Source organism: Saccostrea cucullata, unplaced genomic scaffold (genome assembly GCF_032062105.1).
Source record: "Saccostrea cucullata isolate Sc308-1 unplaced genomic scaffold, CSIRO_AGI_Scuc_v1 ctg14000, whole genome shotgun sequence".
Taxonomy (NCBI): domain Eukaryota; kingdom Metazoa; phylum Mollusca; class Bivalvia; order Ostreida; family Ostreidae; genus Saccostrea; species Saccostrea cuccullata.
In genome coordinates this window covers 255-15,740 of record NW_026919941.1, presented here as the reverse complement: position 1 = coordinate 15,740, position 15,486 = coordinate 255, and the positions used below count along the sequence as shown (strand labels likewise).

Sequence of the window (15,486 nt, the reverse complement as noted above, 5' to 3'; positions counted from 1 at the left end):
TAATACCCGATTTCGAGTATTCTCTCCGACCTGTAAAAGGTCTTAAATAATACAATTTGATCACTTGAACTAATTTTTCAATGATTTTAAGTACATTTATCCGATCTTTATACATCAAAATTTGGAAGGCCTTGGCCTCAAAATATTAAAAGGATAAAATTGTTGATGAATGTCCTTATTAAAATGTATTTAATGTTCATGACATTGATGTAAATAGTCTTTCAACTCAAATGCCTAATGTCTATTTAATTAAAAAAATCTGGACATAAACATCAGATCTATGATCTGATTGAATTAATTTTGGAATAATTTTTGTAAATATCCACAATCATAAAAATCAATCCAAAAAATGATTGAAACATAGAGAGATAACGCACAGTATTCAAGATCAAAATTCATAAAACAATACAAAATAGGAGCAGAGCAAATACGGACCTCCAAAACATCGGAGGTGGGATCATGTGCCATGGAGGAGTAAGCATTCCCTGCCGACCGGTCACACCCGCCGTGTGCTTCTTGTCATGATTGGGAAATAACGGAAGAATCCGTCGTCAATTCAGTGTATAAGTAATGGACCAACAATTCGTATGAGAAACGTCAGTCAAATTTGACTCAATGGTAAATTGTATTTGCTGATAATTAAGGTCATCGTATCGACCATAGAACTTACGAAATGATGGCTTGAAACGAAACTGCTAAAATTCTTGCTTCATCAACTTGTTTGTCAATAATTTACCTCGTTTTAGAAAATGTTCATATGTAGATTATGCCCTTGCGTATGGAATCAACTGAAATATATAAACTCCGTATGCAGGTGATGCATAGATAAGGGAAGTTGACTATAGAAAAGTGAAAATCATCACGTTTATTTTATTTGGTTGTTAGATCACCATTAACGTCTTTATCCAAATATAAAACAGATGCATTAGACTATGTGGTATCTTTTATTACAAGCTCACCAACGTATATCGTATCGACATAAGAATTGAAATTACCATTGTTAATTGTCAATATGTGGTCGATACATCTAAAATATCGGGTTTAAGGCCATAGCAAGTGTTTTCTTCTTTTTCGCGCATTAGATTTTGCACTAATTCTGCTTCACATGAATACGAAAATTGGTATGCTTATAACGCAATTGGTACCCATGAGAAATCCAATAGATTGTTGGAAGACCTGGTCTCCAAAAACCACATAGATATTGTCAATCAGAAATGCAAACATCTTTTTTATGTCAACTTCAGAGTACTTGTGTGTACAATTAGAATGTTTTTTTTTTTTTTTTTTTTTTTTACCAAAGTTAGTTTGCAAATGACCAGGTAAGTAAATTTACGATTTCCGTTTTTATAAAAAAAGTAGATGTCAATGATATAAAAGTCTTGACTTTAATTTATCGCCGGGAATGGATGTCTATAAAGTTGAAAGGTCGTAAGTTTTAAACCTGTTGAATTTCGTGAAATCTTGTTATTTCAAATTGTTCAAAGGTAGCTCAGAGGAAGGATATGGAGATAACGAAAAGTAGTCAATACCAAAGTCCATAAAACAATACAAAATAGGAGCAGAGGAAACACGAGCCTCTGAAACATCAGAGGCGGGATCAGGTGCCATAGAGGAGTGAGCATTTTCTGCTGACAGATCACACCCGTCGTATTTTCCTTGTCATGATCGTGAAAAAACGAAAAAATCCGTCGTCAATTCAGTATATGAATAATGGACTAACAATTGATATAAAAAACGCCAGTAATAGCATTTGACTTAATGATAAATTATATTTGCTGACAAGGCCATTGTATCGACCATAGAACTTACGAAGAATTATGATGAATTTAAACGAGACTGCTGATATTCTTGTTTCATCAACTTACTTGTCAATAATTTACCTCGTTTTAGAAATTGTTCATACGTAGAGCATACCCTTTCATATCGAATCAACTGAGATATATACACTCCGTATGCAGCTGATGATGGTATATTGCTGCATAAGTAAGGAAAGTTGACGATAGAAAAGTTAAAGTCATCCCGTTTATCATATAGTTTGGTTGTTAGATTACCATTAACGTTTTTTCAAGTAAAATATCCAAGTATGAAACAGATGTGTCAGACTCTGCGGTATCTTTTATCTCAAGCTCTCCAGGATATATCGTATCGACGTAGGAATGGAAATTACCATTGTTAATTGACAATACGTCGTTGATATATCTAAATGTCGAGTTGAAGGCCACAGCAAGTTTTTTCTTCTTTTCACGCATAAGATTTTGCACAAATTCTGCTTCACAGGAACACAAAAATACATCTGCTAATAATGGGGCGCAGTTTGTACAACTATTATGTATCCACATCAAGTTAAATTTTAAATTCCATACTGAAGTTAAAATTATACCTTTTGCTACGGATCGTTAAAAGTGTTTGATGCAATTGATAACCTTTTGAGTATGTGCAATATGACGTAGACCTAAATGTACATGTATGATACCAATAGATATTCTCAATATCATATGCGTGAAATATATGGATAAAGAACAGTGATAATATGTATGAAATATATAGATGAAGAACAGTAATAAAGCATAAAAGTCCATGCGTTGAAACAATATGGATCGGAAGCAGAACAAACAGGGGCGTCAGAGTTTTGATCAGGTGTCAAGGATGAGAAATTAAGCCTCGCCAGTTTGAAAACATCAGCATCAGCACACATTCGACTAAATTATAGATTGCATTTGACAAGAGCATTGTTTGTATATTAGACATTGCACAATTTTTACATAAATGAAGCTGATGATATTATTGTTTCATCAAATTATTTCTAATTTAAATCGTTTCAGAAACTGTTTACACGTAAAGTGTGCTCCTTCAACTGGAATGAATAAACGTCATATACAGGATTTATAGAAGATATCTATATTGTGTGATTTGATATCGGCTTTATCCAGCGAGTTGAAATGGTAAATATATTCGCAAGGCTTGTCGAGTGAATATACACCATTTCAACGAATTGGATAAAGCCAATATCAAATCACACAATTATAGATGTTCTGTTTATCTTATACGACTTTGTTTTAATAAAACTTGGAGACTTCCCATTTGAAACTTCATGAATGATTTCTAATTCAAATTGATGACGTTGCCTATAACTTGATGACGTAGCACTATTGATGTTGACATGCCTCGAAAGGACGTACATCGTGTTCAAAATTTAGAAAGTTTGCTATCTGCTTCTTTGAAAACATTATGTGACAATTGCTGGAGCTTTACATCAGGCGAACCTCTGACTGAAAGTTGTAAGGACAGATAGACCGTGAAAATTAACTCTTTCTACGGTGGCAGTACAAAACGTGCTAGGCAAGGCTTCTGTGGATTCATTGTTGTCATGGTAAGTTACACCTACAATTCTAGGTAGGCAAACGTAGTAAAATGTAAGAAAGCATTAATATTGTTGAAGATGTTAAAGGAATCTTATAACAACATTTTAACTGCTAGGCTTTACTTTCTCCGTAAACGGTTAAAAGGAAGGGGGGGGGGGTGGTAACATCCGTCATGAAGTAGCCAGTACAGGTACCTTGATAAAATAAAAGACACTTCTTTGACATATACGAGTCTTTTTCTTGCTTTTAATGACATTATTGCTCTTTATCTTTCATTTTCTAAAGGTAAGAAATTTTACAATTCAAAGTTTCAATAGAATAAAATTTTGAAGCGAGGGATCGTGTCAAAACGGAAGTGCTATTGATAAAGCATCTACCCGTGGATAAAGCAAAGGTGTTTCCAACGGGTAGTATCATCCACAGGTACGAGATAAAAGCTTTCGGTACATCTTCTAAAATATGATAAGCTGTTGAAAACAAATAACTGAATCAATTTTATCAAGAGTCTCGTTTAAAGTTAGCATTTTGCAATTGTTCTATGGTCGACGCAATGACCTTGTCAGAAAATTTAGTTTATTATTTAGGCGAAGGTTGACTGACATTTTACATTTTTTGTCTGACCATTATTAACAAACTCAATTGTCTAAAGAATTTTTCGTTTGCCTAGTTATGAAAAGGACCTCACGATGGGTTTGACCGGTCAACAGCGGTAATGTATTAAAGACGATGTAGACATTTCTAAGCCGCGAGACAAATTACACCACCTCTCGATCCAACTGTAACAAAAATTTTGACGTCAAACATTAACAGCGATGACGTCATTATCTAACAGCACAGCATGACATTACTCACACAAATCTTAGGCGCGGATCTGAGACACAGTAGTAACCATATGATAGTTGGATACATTTCGTAAAGGAAATAAATCTTATTATTCTTCCCTGGTACCCGTTCCGATCTTTTCTTTTAAGGTTTGTCCTTCTCCTAATTTGTATGATGTAAATGAAACATGGAGATAACGAACAGAATTCAAGATCAAAAGTGCATAAAACAACACAAAATAGGAACAGAGCAACGGACCTCCAAAACATCAGAGGTGGGATCAGGTTGAAGACCGGTCACACCCGCCTTGTGCTCTTTGTCATTATCAGGAAATAATTTAATTCTGGTTGTAACGCCGTATTTGATTGGATAAAAAATTTACTTCATATCGTATAAAATGGGTTGCCTACGTCACAATGACTTACGTCAAAAACGTATCAATCCGCCTGACGTTAAATTCAAATTTTGTACAAATTTGAAGTCATTTTGTTTGAACAATAATCTTTTTTCTTACATTTAATGAATGAAAATTAAATTATAAGCAATGAATTTAATAGCTACCCATTTTATACGGTATAAACTGGGTTGGAACAGTTTACGCTTTTTTATAAACCGCTTCGCGGTTTATAAAGCGTAAACTGCCCCAACCCAGTTTATACCGTATAAAATGGGTAGCTATTAAATTCATTCCTTAAATAATGGAAAAAACGTCTCGTCAATTCAGTATATAAATAATGGACTAACAATTAGTATGAAAAATTCAGTCAGTATTTGACTCAATGATATATTGTTTTTTCTGACAAGGTCATTGTATACAGTTATAAAATGGGTACGAAGGAAATAGCAAATTTATGATCCCCCGAGGGAGGAAACTATTTCCCGAGGCGGCGAAGCAATCATAGTCGATTTAATTTTTTTACCAGATATTCCGACATTAAAAAAAACTGTAGAGACAAAATTAATGCATGCAGTTTAACATATTGTATGATAAGTAATGCATCGTGTCCTAAAACAATTAAATTATCTTTAAAAAAGTATTTTCACTGACATTTCGAAGAATTATCGTTCACTTCTTTTTGCTAGAATTCAAGTATGATTTTGAGATTGCATGTCGAAATGTTTTGACGTCATAGTTACATTGCTAATAACATGACGTCACAGACTCGAGATTCCTTGAACGCTCCGACCACTAAACACTTTGATTGATTAAAATTACTAATAAATATTCATGAGGGAATAGTCCCAGGGATTAGCTCTGCTTTTTTCAGGGAGTAGTCCTCAGATGAGGGAAAAAGTCTCTTCTCGGGAAAATAGGCAGTTTTGTGGTATTAAATTCATATAAAGTAATAACAGTAGAGGTATAATAATATCGTCTATAGAACTTACGAAATTATGACTTTAAACTGATAACTGCTGATATTCTTGTTTCATCAACTTTTTTATCAATAATTTACCACGTTTTAGAAATGTAGACTTTTGAATTTGATTACTTTTTGTTATCCCCATATTAACATCCACTTAATATTTTTCCTTTATTTCTTATATAGAACATTGCCATTAGTCAGTGCATATACGACAAAAAGCAAGCCATAGATTTCTTGAACAATGACTATTCCATCATTTATGCATACAATGGCATATTCATCTATATTACAATAATTATCATATTCAATTTTACTTTCAATGTTATTTTTCATACAGATGTAAATATAAACGATAAAATCCCTTTCTTTGTTTGTTAGTACGGGAATTATTAACGTCACAGTTATTGCAGATTTTTTTTTTTATTCTATTATTTAAATTATTCATCAACTAGAGTGACAGTATCAACATGAGTCATGCAATGTTGGAAAGGTTTATAGTTTATCAATGACTTCCAAGTTTACAAAAGAAAGTAATCTAAGAAACCCTATTTTATCATTAAAAATTAAAGAAACTATATTATCAAATTATCAAGCTCCCGGTGCATTACTAGGCAAGCTTGCATAGGCTCCTTGGTAGTCGCTTCCAAGCATTATAATACATGTATATCATAATCACATGTATAACAGGTTTTAAAACTTTCTTCTCCATATGTGTAGGCTATGTAATTTATTTTGAAAAAAAAAAACTTCTGAATATTGCTCTATTCACTAAATTAAAACCAAAACAAATCATTACCCATTTGGACCAGATTTCGATATGTTATGGGTATGAAGAGGTAACATAAAGAGGGATCATGAAGAGGATATTTACAATATTTTTCCGTAGGTCAGCAGGACCAAGATGACTTTTGTATAATTTCTGCTCATTCACATCTTTTTTATGAGTATTCTACTTACCAGAAGAGGATGCATTCAACTATATGAATATGTATCGAAATATCAAACAGATACGATTTATCTTATATTAAACATTATTTCACTGATAAATGTAGAAAGGAAGTTTTGTTTGCCTTTTAAAGGTTGCCTAATAAATATTTATTATAGTTAAGAAAAGTAAAATCTTTGATACTTTGCTTAATTATGATTAATCTGGTACTTTTATGCCCCCGTAAACGAAATTTCGGGGATGTAGTTTTTGTCGTGTCCGTCCGTCTGTCTGTCTATCTATCTCTCTTTCTCTCTGTCTATCTGTTGTCCTAAAAACTTTAACCTTGCCCATAAGTTTTGATTTAGTGGAGCTATGATTTTCATATTTCACATGTGTTTCCTTGTGACTTTTGTGATTTTACTAAAAAGTGTAGGCTCAATAGGAAGGTGTATTGAGTTAGAGATGAGAATAAATGTGCTCGTCCAATGGTTTCGCCGTCATGCATATCAATGCACTACAGAATTAGTAATTTTTTATACAATTCATGAGCCAGACAATGTGTTTGCATAGCAGACGACAATCCAACAACATCGTTAGTTAAAATATCAAAATATTTTCCTTAGAAATATAAATTGTATCAAATGTTATATAAAATTGCATTATCAGTAACAATAAACAATTTTTAAAAATTTTAAAAGACAATCCGGTATATTTTTTGTTACGGCAGAGATCTGCGCTTATGGATCGAGCGGCCCTCTCGCAGATAAAACAAGGTTAACTTGGGTTTATACTGATGAAGTTTAATATTCAAAGCAACAAAAATACGGGTATTCCCGCCGCAGTGTCAAACAGTACCAAACTTCACCGTGAAACTGTAAACAATAACAATTACACAGATTCAATACACAGAAAATTAATTACTGATCGAGTATGCGAAAATACACATACAAAGGTAAAACTTATTTACCTCCTTGTTTTCGCAATATGAGGGGTTTTGTCTCACCATGTGCTTGCCGCCATGAACATAAAAATAACGCAAAAGATACAGGATTACCTCACTTTACAAAAGAGTTCCAAGTACGGTAGCATGTGCGGGCGTAACATTGCTCCCCAAATTAGTGGATAACTAATTTTAACATACATACAATCATATAACTTCTACAATGTCTTTGAAGAAACAATTAAATAAGTTCCAACTATTGCTCCTCGGTGGGGTCTTCCCCGGTCTCGTTCTCCAGCAACAAGACTAACTTGTGAACGGGTCTCTCCAGTGTAGAAAGCTGAGCGTTCCTCTTGCCGTTCCTGTCCAAACTGCTATCTCCGATATCTAACTTTACACTCCGTACCAATCCATCCTCACTTGTATATATGTATCTATGACACGCCCAAGGTGTCATTGATTTCGAGGTACGTTGTCATCCTTCACTAGCACAACATCTCCTATCTGGATATTCCGTCTGGGCGAGGACCACTTTGCTCGAGTCTGGAGGGTCTGAAGGAATTCCTTTTTCCAACGTATCCAGAATTCATTGGCCAAGTATTGTATGCGGCGCCACCTCTTACGGCAATACAAATCAGGTTTCTTGAACTCAACAGGTGTTGGTAAGACAACCTTAGACTTTATGGTTAGAAAGTGGTTCGGTGTGATCGGTTCAGAGGCGAATGCATCATGCAAGTTAGAAATGGTAAGTGGGCGGCGACTGTTGACAATAGCCATAGTCTCACAGAAAAAGGTTCTAAAAGCCTCATCATCTAACTGCGCACCAAAGTCCTGTAAGAGGGAAGTAAAGCACATTGCGAACCGTCCTGATTTGCCTTTCCCAAATTCGCCTATATGACTCGCTGATGGAACGTTCATTTTGAAATGGATATAATCACATCTGTCAGCTGTGAGAACCTGCTTCAAACGACTATCGTCCAATTCTTCCAAAGATCTTGAGTCCTCCTCAGCCCCGACAAGGTCAGGCTCCTATCTGATCTCAGTTGTCTTACTGGTCCACGTATCGATAGAACTTGCGCAGAAGCATCGATAAATTTGATGAACTAGTGTCAAGAGAGTTTGCAGTCTCTAGAAATGCACGGCTCTCGAAGATATACATGTAAAGAGAACTCCATATCTCTTTATTTTCTTCTCTCCCTTCTTTGATGTAGAACAGTCCAAAAAAGTCTACACCACTGTATGTAAAAGGTGCCTCTGCTGCAAGTCTGTCAACAGGTAGGTCGCTCATTTTCTGATCCAGTGTTTGGCTGCGACGTTTACCACATTTCACACATCTCGAAATCATACTATACACAGCAGAACAGCAGCCAATAATCCAACAACCGTTTGATCTTATCTCATTCGTAGTAATACTTCGTCCTTGGTGTCTGCTGTGTTCATGAAAGTTCTGATGATAAGCCTTGTAATATGTGACTTCCTTGGTAGAATGATTGGATACTTAACATAAGACGTATATTCTCCCTTCCGCAAACGACCACCGACTCGCAAAACATCATTATCATCCAGAAATGGGTCAAGTCGGTAAAGGGAGGATGTCTTTCGAACGGATTTCTTCCTGTTAACTTCCTCACATCCCTTGATGTCGTTAAGAATTTCAATTCTTCACTAAACTCTTTCTGAACTAATCTTACAATAGTCAATTCTGCTTCCTCTAATAATGCTACTGGCAATCCTTGCTCTTTGCGAAGCACTGCGTCTGTCCCCTTCCGACAAGCATCCTTCCTAAGTAATGACTTGAACTTAAGACAGTTTGCTATGAGTCTCGTGGCATGGGTCCAATCAGAATAACGTTCTAAATGGTCCATCAACGATGTACACTCCGTAGATTCTACCTTCGCTTCGAACACCTGACAACGCTTAACCTCTGGGTCACCATCCGATAAACTTGGCTTTCTGACAGGCTTAACAGTAAATGGTAAACTGGACTCCCATAGAAACTTGGGCTTCTCTGCAACCATTCCTTCCTCTTTCGTAACTCATCAGCTGTAACACCACGTGATGCCATGTCTGCTGGATTCTCTGCTGAACTGATATGGTTCCATTGATATGGTTCTGTGTGATCACGAATCTGTTGAAGTCTGTTGGCAACAAAAACATGAAATCGCCGAGAATCATTAGCAAGGTATCCAAGAACAACAGTGTTATCTGTCCAAAACCATTAACAACATTGCTAATTTCAAGCTCTTCCAGAAGTTGGGAACTGACCTTAACAGAAACGAAAGCAGCAGTAAGTTCCAAACGAGGTACGGTTACTGGCTTGAGTGGAGTAACTCTGGATTTGCCCATAACTAAAGAGCAGTGAACTTGCTGCTTGTCATCGATGAGACGAAGATATGAGCATTGGCCATACCTGATAGTGCTCGCACCTGAGAAATGGTGTAGCTCCGCTACAACAACATCTCCAAAGTTCTCAGGTTTCAGACATCTCTTGTTTTCCAATGAACCAAGCTGCTCAAGATCATTTCTCCAACATCTCTATCTAGGCTTCAAGTTCTCTGAAAGAGGGCTATCCCAATCTGTCTGGTTTCTACACATTTCCTGCAAGATTTGGTTCCCAACTAGGATGAAAGGTGCTATGAATCCAAGTGGGTCAAATACGGAACTCAAAGTTGAAAGAACACCTCGTCTAGTAAAAGGACGGTCCTTCAGGGGGTAATCTTCTGAACCCAAATGCGTCTGTCTGAATCACCACTGTATACCTAAAGTTCTTTCCATGGGAAGCTTGTCATGGTGTATGTCAATATCTGCTAGTCCCTTTGCTCTTTCTTTAGCTGGAATGCTCTCCAAAACTTCTTTTGAGTTTGAGAGGAACTTGTGTAACCTCAAACCACTTCTGCTGCACAACTCTTTGCTTCTCTCTCTGATGCTAATGGCTTCCTCTGGAGTAGCTACCGACTTCAGTCTGTCGTCAACATAGAAGTCTCGTTTGATGAAATTCCCAACGTCAGACCCAAACTGAAGCTCTCCGTCTGTGGCAGCTTGTCTCAGGCCAAAGTTGGCGCATCCTGGAGAAGATACTGCTCCAAATAGATGTACAGTCATCCGGTAAGTAGTAGGATCCGTATTGAAATTGCCATCACCCCACCACAAGAATCGTAAGTAATTTCTTTGTTCAACATTCACCTTGAACTGATGAAACATCTGCTCAATATCACAAACAAAGGCCACTGGCTCTTTGCGAAATCGACACAAAACTCCAAAAAGCATATTCATCATGTCAGGTCCTTGCAGCAAATGGTCATTCAATGACTGCCCCATATACTTTGCACTGCAATCGAAGACTACACGCAGCTTTCCTGGTTTTTGCGGATGATATACGCCATGGTGTGGGATGTACCACTCCTGACCACTATCGACACCAATTTCCTTCTTCGGCACTCTTTCGGCAAAACCATTTGATATCAGTTCTCTCATAAAGGAAACGTAATGCTCGTTATACTGTGCGTCTTTCTCAAGTCGTTTCCGCAAGCTTTGTAGTCGCTGAAATGCCATGTTTCTATTATTGCTCAGGTATGGCATCGCTTCTCGGAAAGGCAATGGCACTTCATAATGCCCATCATGCTTATGAATCCCCTTTTCCATGATATCCAGAAATTTTCTGTCTTCGTAGGGAACATGTTTTGAACTGCTAAAGTTCTCACTGAAATCCACTTCAAGCATCCTAACTACCTCTTCAGGGTTGATTACTTCCTTTATCTTGTTCCTTACCGAAAATACAATATGGTCTTGTCTTGATACTTTAGATGAACACAGTTCTGTAGGCAAGTCGCACGCAACAATACGATGACTAATTCCTATGGGATCCTCATCCCATTCCGTTGAACTGTCATTCTCCAGTATGCCTACTACACTCCATCCCAAGTCAGTGCGTTGACCATAAGGTCCGTCTTCGGATGGAACGATAACATCTCTAGGCGTCAAAGCCTTCACACAGTTGTAACCAATAAGTAACCCAACTTCGCAATCAGTCAGAGGCAGAAGTTCGTCAGCAATAGCCTCGAGATGAGGCCACCTTTTCGCAACTTCAGGTGTTGGGATATGGGATCTGTTGGCAGGCATGATAGCTCTTGTGTACGTCTCCGGTAATGTTATCCTGTGTTCACTATTGAAACCACGTACAACAAGTCCTCCAATCTTACAGCTATCTATGGCCTTGTTCTCTGCATACATAGTAGAAAGCATCAGCTTCACAGGTCTACCTGCAAGTCCGAGGGCCCTTGAAGTCTTCTCCAGAATAAAGGTTGTATCGGATTGCGTGTCGAGAAGCGCATAAACTAACCTCTCTTTATCTGTGTTCTCTTTGTGTGACACATAAACTGGAAGTATCATGGAACTTTTACTAGATGCTCCTGAGTGATTCATAAGTGTTGTTCCTGATGAACTCTCCTTTGGCACAGCTGTCTTATCCACATCCTCCGTAATCTGGTGCTGTTCTCGTCTATAGATGTCCCCGTGTAAAGATGAGGGTGAAACTTGGAACAAGTTTTTGCATCTTTTCCTCTGGCGACACTTCCTTGATAAATGACCCGAAATGTAAACATCCAAGACACAGACCTTTCTGTTTTGCCTACTGTTTTCTTCCTCCCAAACTCTTCCCTAAGAACTGTTTACAGTCATCTAGTTCATGATTCCCTTTTCACATAAAACACAGTTTTCCCTCTGTCGCTTCTACTTGCAACGTTCACATTTGCGGACTGATTCTCATCAACGTCTGTCAGGAAGGACCGTTTTCCATAATCAGCTGCACCTCGCTGTCGTACACTGACATCAGGTCGTGGTTTACTTGTTTCAAAGAAAGTGACTCTTATCAGCCACGTACCTCAAATCACTTGACTCGACACTGATCTCATGTTTCGGCGGTGTGATATATACGAGGTTTAAGATTTTGATAATATATTAATTAGCTGCAAATCCGCCATCATCAGGAGCCTATTTGCACATCTGTTATACAGATTAGTAAATTAGTTAGGAGAGGAGCATATCACTCAGATTTTTAATGTGTTTAATGACACAATAAGTTATTCTCTAAGGATTGTATTGCAATCCTTATATTTCTTGAGAATATGCAGGTATTTTAATAATTTTATACATAGATTTTATTAGCGAATATCGCATACAGAATGGGGTTCCTGACTTACAACCCATCGCATATTCAATTATTTGTTTGTATATATTTGCAAATTCAAATATATTAAATCTGTGTATATAATTTTGGTCTGTTGTGGGCTCGGCTTAGACTGAGAATTTCCCTAAAAGCCGTATCAACAGCAGCCATAAGCTTCTCCAATTGCACATTTATGTAAAGTGATGTTGCATCACAGCTGACCAGCAAGTTCTCGTTGTGTGGTCAGAAGTTCAGATATCCATAGAATTTGTGCTCAAGTTTTGCATGCACAATAAATGATTAAAATTATAATCAATATAATTGACTACATTTTAGTAAGTGCCTTTTTGAAACGTACTAGGCCTTCCTCGAGAAATAAGGGTAATTTGCAGCATCTTTTACTTTTTGTATATTTTACGGAGTAGATTTAATCTCTCCGTCCTCGTGTTATCTGCTAATTGCAGAAGGCTATAAGTAATATAGTCAAGGACACCCTGTGCATTCATTTCAGCCATGTGTTCATCAATATGTTTTGATTTGGGATACTAAATTCAGCAGTTATATTTTGAATTTAAGTGCCGTTCATACGACTCTTTACTGTGTTTCATTCAGTGACATCATTTTGTCATCTTTTTTTAGATGAATTTTTTGTATTTATTAAGTTCCATCAATGCTTTTTATAAAGCAAATCAGTTTTCAACTTTCTCTCCGACTTCCAGTGATGACAATTCAAGTTTTGTATTGTCAAAGTACGTAATATGGAGCTATTATAATTCTGGTTCAAATTCAACCGCTTTTAAAGCAAAAAGGAGGCATCGCAATGCTCTCATTAGGATCATGAGACAAGTATCTATTTTCAACTTTTCAGCAAGCTCATTGATAGACGAATGAGTATATTTCTTGCATGTTGTGACTTTGGAGAGGGCCCTCTAGTCAAAAATATTTTTTCATAATCAGACAATATGTCCGATGTGAAAATGAGATACAAGCTCACGAGCTAAGAGAACTATTGTTCTATGCTCTCTTGTTAACTGGCTTTGTAATTCTTAAGCCTTGCGCAATTTGCGCTTTAATATAGTGTTCCGATCGGAACGACGTATCATTCTGTTGTGAATGTACTTGTAGTTTTAGAACCAGTGCACGTGGAAAATCACGTGATTCAAATCTCCATTCGTACATTACAAATCAGAGTGATTGGAACTTAATTAGCGATTGATAAGATACAAGCATAATTACCTGTTTCATTCAAAATATAATCCGAAAACACATTTTTGTAAATATAAACTGATTAATGCAGTCGCCCAGTCACAATTCCAGATACGTTTTGGGTTTGCTGCATTCTTATACTACGGAATTTCCGTCATCTTTCTGCGTGGGTGAAGCCGGTGCAAGGTTTTTTAAAATCATCCATAGGTCACTATGTTAATACTGGTTTGTCTTATTTTAAAATGCCAAATGTGCATTTTTCTCTTGCGGACCAGTTTTAATTTATACATAGTATAAAGGTATGACAACACCGAAACAAGAGAATCAGTGAGATCAAATGACAGGAAGTACGGATCGCAGAAAAGGTCGGCGATTCTCGGGAATAGAGCCATTGGGACATTGTCCTTCATATCAGTTTCAAAAAAAGTGACTCTCATCAGCCACGTACCTCAAATCACTTGACTCGACACTAATCTAGTGTTTCGGCGGTGTGATATATACGAGGTTTAAGATTTTGATAGTATATTAATTAGCTGCAAATCCGCCATCATCAGGAGCCTATTTGCACATCTGTTATACAGATTAGTAAATTAGTTAGGAGAGGAGCATATCACTCAGATTTTTAATGTGTTTAATGACACAATAAGTTATTCTTGAAAGATTGTATTGCAATCCTTATGTTTCTTAGAATATGCAGGTATTTTAATAATTTTATACATAGATTTTATTAGCGTATATCGCATACAGAATGGGGTTCCTGACTTACAACCCATCGCATATTCAATTATTTGTTTGTATATATTTGCAAATTCAAATATATAAGAAAATCTGAGTAAATAATTTTGGTCTGCTGTGGGCTCAGCTCGAGAATTTCCCTAAAAGCCGTATCAACAGCAGCCATAAGCTTCTCCAATTGCACATTTATGTAAAGTGATGTTACATCACAGCTGACCAGCAAGTTCTCGTTGTGTGGTCTTAAAAGTTATGAAATTGGCTTTTACAATAGTTGAGTAGATAAATCATTAAATAATAATATATTAATGATAAATCATTATAGAATATGGAATGAAGAGGACAATTATGGAAATATGACGTCACTAATTCGGTACATTTCTAAGTTTAATGTAGAAAAGCCTTAGAATGACTCATTTCTGTGCTTATTTTCCTTTAGAAAATAGTATCTGCCACCGTCGCCCGCTCCAATTTTTGGATATATTATGATATATATTATTAACTGATTTGAGAAATCACATATTTCAAATTGTTTGTCGGCGACGGTGCACAGTATGTTTTTTCAAAAGGAAATTCAACTGACAATTGATGTCATGTGTAACTTTTTAAAGGAAAATACGGGAAAATGCACAAGTTAATTAACATCACAATTAACATTTAGGAGGTCATATTGAGAAAAAATGATTTATGTATTCCTACTGCATGGAATTCCTATGATTCAAAAAGAATGAATTTTAATTTCTTATATCACTTTCATATTTTTGAAAAATACAAGGCTAAATGTTTATTGAAAGTGTACCTTGTTCATTTTTTGAAGTCAAAGTGCATTAAACGGGTTATTTTGTTATATTTATACTGTTTCTAAATGATAAATGTTTTCCTGAAACATTCGAAAATACGTCTTTCTGCATGTTCTAAAAAAAACTACGTATTTTATCCAAACCAAATGCACAAGATAAATTTTAGGT

General features: G+C 36.3%; 1 protein-coding gene across 1 annotated transcript; it reads right to left on the bottom strand.

Moving 5' to 3' along the window:
- Positions 1-10,161: 10,161 nt before the first annotated feature.
- On the bottom strand, positions 10,162-12,258 carry LOC134240594 (uncharacterized; the record flags this gene model as incomplete). The annotated part of the gene is made up of 2 exons (XM_062722681.1): positions 10,162-12,072; positions 12,162-12,258. Coding segments are annotated over 2 exons (2,008 nt in total), but the record flags the coding sequence as incomplete, so codon positions are not given.
- Positions 12,259-15,486: the final 3,228 nt, after the last annotated feature.